The sequence below is a fragment of the Thunnus thynnus genome, chromosome 2, assembly GCF_963924715.1.
Source record: "Thunnus thynnus chromosome 2, fThuThy2.1, whole genome shotgun sequence".
Classification (NCBI taxonomy): domain Eukaryota; kingdom Metazoa; phylum Chordata; class Actinopteri; order Scombriformes; family Scombridae; genus Thunnus; species Thunnus thynnus.
The window spans coordinates 39,804,068-39,811,081 of NC_089518.1; the positions used below are offsets into that span (position 1 = coordinate 39,804,068).

General features: G+C 38.9%; 1 protein-coding gene across 3 annotated transcripts in view; it reads left to right on the forward strand.

Annotated features, from left to right (window-relative positions):
* The window catches only part of LOC137170926 (far upstream element-binding protein 3-like), a 30,125-nt gene extending 24,662 nt beyond the window's left edge, over positions 1-5,463 (forward strand). For all 3 annotated transcript variants that reach the window (XM_067574577.1, XM_067574596.1, XM_067574586.1), the window contains one exon: positions 2,182-5,463. In XM_067574577.1, coding sequence (XP_067430678.1) covers positions 2,182-2,190 — 9 coding nt within the window. In that variant the 3' untranslated portion in view covers positions 2,191-5,463. The remainder of the gene's footprint in view (positions 1-2,181) is intronic.
* The last annotated feature ends 1,551 nt before the right edge of the window (positions 5,464-7,014 follow it).

Sequence of the window (7,014 nt, forward strand, 5' to 3'; positions counted from 1 at the left end):
TGTAGTTAAAGTATTGCAGTAAAAGTACATAAGTATTATGAGCTTGATGTAGTTAAAGTATTGCAGTAAAAGTACATAAGTATTATGAGCTTGATGTAGTTAAAGTATTACAGTAAAAGTACATAAGTATTATGAGCTTGATGTAGTTAAAGTATTGCAGTAAAAGTAGTGGTTTGGTCCCTCTGACTGATATATTATTATATATGACATCATTAGATTATTAATAGTGTGTATCAGTGTGTAACTGAGGTACTTTCTTCTGGTTTCTGTCCATTAAAAGTACTGGTTCACTGCTGACTCTGCAGCCAAAATTAGTGATGGTTTTTCCAATTGGTCTTTTCCCATTACAGCATCTCCACAGAATCCAGATGAATTATGAACCTCTTTCAACAGTCGCTGTCTTTCCATTCTGCTAAAATCAAAGACCTTCCTCTTGGCTAAATGATCGCACTCGATCATGGAAACAACAGTGCAGAAAACTGGAACGCAAATGGAAGCTAACTTAGTCTACAGTTACCCACAGTACTGTTGAGGAATGTAACAAACTACCAGAAAGCAGTAAAAGATAGTTAGTTACTTATTCGATGTAATTCTGTTCTCAGTGGTCCATCCGGTCCAGATCTGAAAACAACTGGACAGATTTATTGGGAGGACATGTATCCTAATCTAATCTACCCACCTCAACAATCATATTGCTTTACTTTCCCAGTTTCAAACCATTAACATCTCATTTATTCCCCTCTGTTGGAAATTTTATTCTCTTGATTATTAACAGTTCTCTAACTTCTGGTAATTTTCTCATTTGTTTTAAACATGCAATCGCAAAAATTCAACCGCTACTCAATAATTACAGACCAATATCTAAATGATCAGTTTTATTTAAGGTGCCCAAGAAAGTCATTTCAATTTATACTTGTAATAGTTTTCAGTCAGGTTTTAGAGCTCGCCACAGCACAGAGACAGCCTTCATGAAGGTTTCTAATGATCTACTTCTAACAGCTGATAGAGGTCACTGCACAGTCCTGGTGCTCCGTTCTCCTGCACTGTCTAGAAACCCGGGTCGGTCGTGAGGGAACCGCTCTACTCCATTTTAACTGTGGTGTTCCTCAAGGCTCTATCCTTGGCCCACTGCTGTTTTCAGTATACATGCTTCCTCTCAGCTAGATAGTTGAGAACTGTGTTATATTTATATGTCCCTCTCCCGAACAACAACCCCAGCAGCCTTGATGATCTGTTTGCCTGCTTCAGTGGCGTTAAATGTTGACTGTCCCAAAACTTTTTAAAGTTCAACGACGATCAGTCTGAGCTCAGCCTGCTTCACACTGACCAGAAACATTAAAACATGAAGCAGTCTGCTAGAAATCTTTGAGTTATTTTTGATGTAGATCTGTTTTGATGCTGAAATGAAAGATGTTCAAAAATCAGATCATTCCACTGATTTACAGAAAGTCATACATGAATGTATTTTCTCCCATCTCGACTTCTGTGATGCATCTCATGCCAGCATCAGTATACAGTTAGCTAGTTTAGTCCAGTGGTTCCCAACCTAGGGGTCGGGCCCCTCCAAAGGGTCAGCAGATAAATCTGAGGGGTGGTGAGATGATTAATGGGAGAGGAAAGAAGAAAAAACAAAGTTCTGATACACAAATCTGTTTTCAGTTTTTGGACTTTTTCTCTAATCTTTGATTTTTGCTGAAATATTGGATCATTTGAACATTTATTGAAATGAAAGCATGTGAGAAGTTTAGAGGGAAAAATCACTATTTGGTGGAGCTGTTAACAACTCATAGACATGTGAAATGTGACCCCGACTACACACTGCTTTTTGTAAGACGTCAAAAGACAAAAAGGTTGGAAACCACTGGTTTCATCTTTAACAATGTGTTGTATTTTAAAAGCTTGTTATATTATCCATTGTGTCAAATCTTCATCTGAAAAGTAACTAAAGCTGTCAAATAAATGTAGTGGAGTAGAAAGTACAATATTTCCCTCTGAAATGTAGAAAGTAGCATCACATGGAAATACTCAAGTAAAGTACAAGTACCTCAAAGCTGTACTTCAGTACAGTAGTTGAGTAAATGTACTTAGTTACTTTCCTCCGCTGCTCATTGGTCAAACACAAACCTCCATACTGCTAAAAATATGTGAACATTGAACAGTGATGTCATTCCCTCTCTTTAGGATCACTAGAGGCTCCTCCCTCACCCGTGAAGACCTCGGATGGTCGTCGACGGCAACCGAACCGGGGTTTCCTAGCAACGCTCTGCCGCTTCCTCCTTCCTTTTGTAGAGAAAAACTAAGGATTAACTGAAAAATCACGAACTCTTTTCTTTCTGTTTTTTAACCTTACAAAGTTGATATTTTGTCGGGCAAATTTTTTTGGACTAGCCTCTGGTCTCTCCATGGTGTAGACCTGGTTTTTCTTTTTGTTTTATTTTTTATCAAACTTGAACTTAAAGATGTATCAGTGTGGCTTTGAACAAAAAAAAATCAGTATAATCTATATTTTTGTCTAGTTTTATTTTCCAATAAGAAAACGGTATAAGGCTTAGCAGTCTTGAGTAAGAAAATCAGATATTATTATTATTATTATTATTTTGTTTATGATAATGTTTTAAAGCATGCGTCAGATTGTGTGTGTTGACTCTCAGTTATTTTTTTTTTTTTATTTTGGCATAGAAATATTTTAATAGCGTCGGATGGAAATGTAATGTTTTACCTTCAGAGACAAAACTGTTTTTTGTACTAAATCTGTGCTCGCTGGGTCTGTTCTCAATCTAATTTTACCTGTTTAGTCGCCATCTTGGAGGTGCAATGACGCGTTTATTGTTTTCTTTTTGGTTTGATGATAGTTCTTATTCCTGTATCTCTATAGTGATTCTTTAGTTTTTATGATGTAATGATGAATAAATGACGATTTATATTGCGTTGTCTAAAGCCAGATCTCTCTGTGGTCAAACACTTTGTGTCCTCCACAGGATTTAACCTCCAGCCGACACCATGTTTCCCTGCCTCAACTTTCAGTACAAAAAGGGGCAAAATTACTATTTTCTTACAGAGTGAAACTTTATTATTGTTGTTGTAACTTAGTTCTGCATTTCTACTTGGCCGACTTGTTTGTAGAGGAAGTGTTAGGAGCTGAACAATGAAGTTTTCGATTCTATTAGCGATGTATCAGCTAAATTGGCGCGTTAGCTAGACGTGCGAGTTAGCTAAATGTTTGTTAGCAAAAAGGTGTGTGTTACCTCAACTGTGTGTTAGCTGTGTGTGTGTATGTGTGTGTGTGTTTATTAGCTAAACGGTGCCTGTTAACTCAACAATTTGTCAGTGAAAAGATGTGTTTATGTTAGCATAATGTTAGCTTAGCGGTATGAGCGTTCGATTGAGCCAAATGGTGGGTGTTTTAACTAAAGGTGCGTAGAAATTTTCGTTAGCTGAATGAATGTGGCGGTTGAGCTGTTTCTGTTAGCGGTCTGTGGTGTGTTAGCATATGTAGCTTAACTTTGCATTATACTGCATTCACGTCACACGACACACACTAATTATGAACAGCCGGTTGCCTCTTAGTTGTAATTTAAGTTGGAGGAGTCAGAAATTTTGGACAGCTAAGATATCCACTTTGCGGAAAAAAACAACAAAAAAACTGTGACAAAATAGCTAATACAATCAATTCATCAAACTAAAAACGAGCCAAACACTGTTTTCAGGTTTTTCTTGTTAGCAAACTGCTGCAAATATGTAGAATAATTTTTAAAATGGCTTATTCATGCTTTATATCTGTTTATATGGTGTGACAACAAGGCTAACCGTTGTGGTACCATCTTGGAATAATGTGCAAAATTTTCCCAAATTCTTGCGTTTCTGCCATTGTGGCGTGAATGCAGCGTTAGTTGGACGTTAGCTAAATAGCATGTATTGGTAGTATGAGCAGGTTAGCTAAACTACGTGCGCTGGCAAAACTGTGTGTGTCATTAGCTAAGCTATGTGTTTGTTAGCTGAACCGGGTGTTATGGTTGTAGTGTGTGAGAGTTAGCTGTGTGGTGCATGTTAGCTGAACAGCATATGTGTTAGCTGTATGTTGTGTGTCTGTTAAGGCTGAAACATGCTTCTTGAATGTGCACGGTGATCATTCAGATGTTCAGGTGGCTATTTTATACGTGTACGAACATGAAAGTGTTTTTTCTTTACTATTTTGAAATTGGTTTAACTGATTAGCTAGTTTGACGCACATTGTTAAGATTTTATATGTGCGCATCTGTCCCAAAAACACATCTGCAGAAATGTTCAACGTATCTTTGTTGAAGTGTAATTCCAGCCTTAGCTGTCTGCGCTTTAGCTAAATGTTTGTGTGTAAGTGTGTTAGCTGAATGTTGCGTGTGCGTTAGCTTGACGTTGTACGTGTGTGTGTGTGTGTGTGTGTGTGTGTGTGTTAGCTGAGCGTCGTGCGTGTCGGACCACAGAGAGGTTTGTCTTGCGTTTAGGGAGATCTGGCTGTTGTTGAGTTGAAAATTGAATCAGTGGTTCTGCTTCTTGTATGTGTGATGATGATGATAATAATAATGACGACGATAATAATGAGTTCTCCTGTACAGGGGTCTATTTAAATCTGTTTATCCAGTTTTGAATATTCAGTTTGTCGATAAGATAATATGGTTTGTGTAAATTTCCACTCTCTGGCGGGTGCTCTCCAGTTAAAAATGTACTTTGTTATCCTGTTAAAAATGATATTGTTTAATTCACATGTTGTCTAACCGATTTGCAAAGAGAAGCTGAATATGTGTTATACTCTCAAGACTGCTAGGCTAACTGTCTCTCTCTCTTCTCCTGTCTGTCTCCGTGTCTCTGTCTGTCTGGACACCGCCCCGCTAAGAAGTTGGTGGGATTTGTCATTTTTTCAACACGTCTGTAATCAGACCATGTGATTACAAGAGCGTCACAAGATGAGCGTTGAACGGTTCCACAGCTGGTTAGCGTGGCGGCTCCGAGGCGAGGCGAGCTATAGTGAGGGGGTTTTACTCCCCGAAAAATTATTAGAAACACTGGAGTGGACAGTGGCTCGGTGTCTAACCCCAGTTCCAGGCTTGGTGTGGACTGTTGAGGACCTGCACCAGGTCTAAACCAGTAAACAACTGGTCAACCAGGCTCACAACAAGTCTCCCAATGTCCCTGAACTAGGATTGAACACGACAACACCGGTCCACTCCAGTTTAGATCTTCCTAGTCCTGACCCTCTCATCCTGCAGAGGTGACGGGAGCTTTTGGTTTCATGGTTTCTGTTGTTTTTCTAATGGACAGATGTCCTAACTGTAACCTGCAGATTTTTCTATTAGATTCTATTGACAGATAGAGTTGTGTATGAACCCGAGCCACGAGACTGTCGGTGGCCGAGGAAGAGGAAGATGGATGATGATGATGATGATGATGATTAACATGAGGGCTAATAAACAGGCTCATTCTTTCTGACTGGCTGTGTCTTTCTCTCTGGATACAGAGTCTGTTTCTGTACATTGACCAAAACATCCTAAAAAGAAAAACGTTAACGTCGTGTAATTGAATTATTATTTGAACCATCAGAGGGGTCACATGATAAATGTATGTTTGTCCAATGTACTTGCAGCAGTTGAACCTCCAGACCCGTTCAGGGACGACGTGAAGCTGAAATCTCACAGTCGTGTTTAAATGTTTAAAGATGCAACACACAACATTCAGCCCCACTAGCTGTCAGTAAACAGCTATTTTCTAATGACGTCCTGAGCAGAGAATGAAGTCACGCTCCCTCTGTGTGTGCTGTAATCTGAGCTTCTCTGTTCTTTGTTTTGTTAGCCAGACAGGCTACGCGTGCATGTTAGTGCATCACATCACCAAACCTCTTGGATTAAGTCAAGAAACAGCAACCTGCTCTAGTCTAGATGAGGGTGCTATGAAAACCGAGAATGCATCAACAGCAGTTTATAACTGGGTGGATCAGGACAGGAAATGATTATTGGATTTATTTCATATTTAAAATTATATTTATAAAAACATTATGCAGCCTGAAGTGGTGGTAGGTTACAGGCTACTCGGCCATCTTCAAGGTCAAACAAGGACTAACATTTTATACAGCATAAATAAAATAGCCGTACAACACATCACAATATGATTTGGATAATTAAAGCTGGTTAAACAATGTTAAACCTGAGGGTTGCTATTCTCAACACTCACAAGGCATCTTCAGAGTCTAATAACTGCAACAAAGTACAGTTGGGATGAATGAAACGGCCTCACAGCTAACTTACGTTCTGAACTGTGTAACAACTAAAAGGAAAACCTCCATCTTTGACTCTCTCAGCACATTAAAAAACAAAAAAAAGATGGTAAAGAAAGTAAAACAGCTGGTTGCATTTGGATTCTTGACCACAAATTTTTGCTTCAGTTTTTTACCAACTGTACAGATGTTAGCGGTAAGCTAGCTAGCAACAGACAGTTCAGCAACTCTGTTGTTTCCCTCCAGTTTCTCTTTTTTCCTCTCCTGTCTGTATGATCATGATGCAGACTCAAAAAGCAAAAGGATTTGTGGGAAACTTTTGCTCAAGCTGGAACATTTTCAACCCATACGGCCGCGTCATCACACCGCTTTTGGCAAATATGCGTAGTATGCTATCACACCACTCTGTATTCAGTCTGAACATGAAAGAAAAATCTGTACATTGTGTACAATGTATGGTTATATATATATATATATATATATATATATATATATTGAGGGTTACAGCAGGACAAAGTCATATGGAAATCATGTGGAAGGGAGAGCTCCATAAAGCTTTGTCTAGGTCTGGTAGGAATCTGTAAACAACTAAAGGTGCCTCCAAAGGCCATCAAGGTCGTCAATATATATACCAGTGAATTTCTCTCTGCGGACTCTCTGTGTCTGTAACGTGTTCTTTTTGAATTAAAGAGACGCTTGACTTCAACCAACCTCAGTCTATTGATAGTTTATCTATCAATTTGGTCCTTCGAGCCGGATTCCTGGATGTG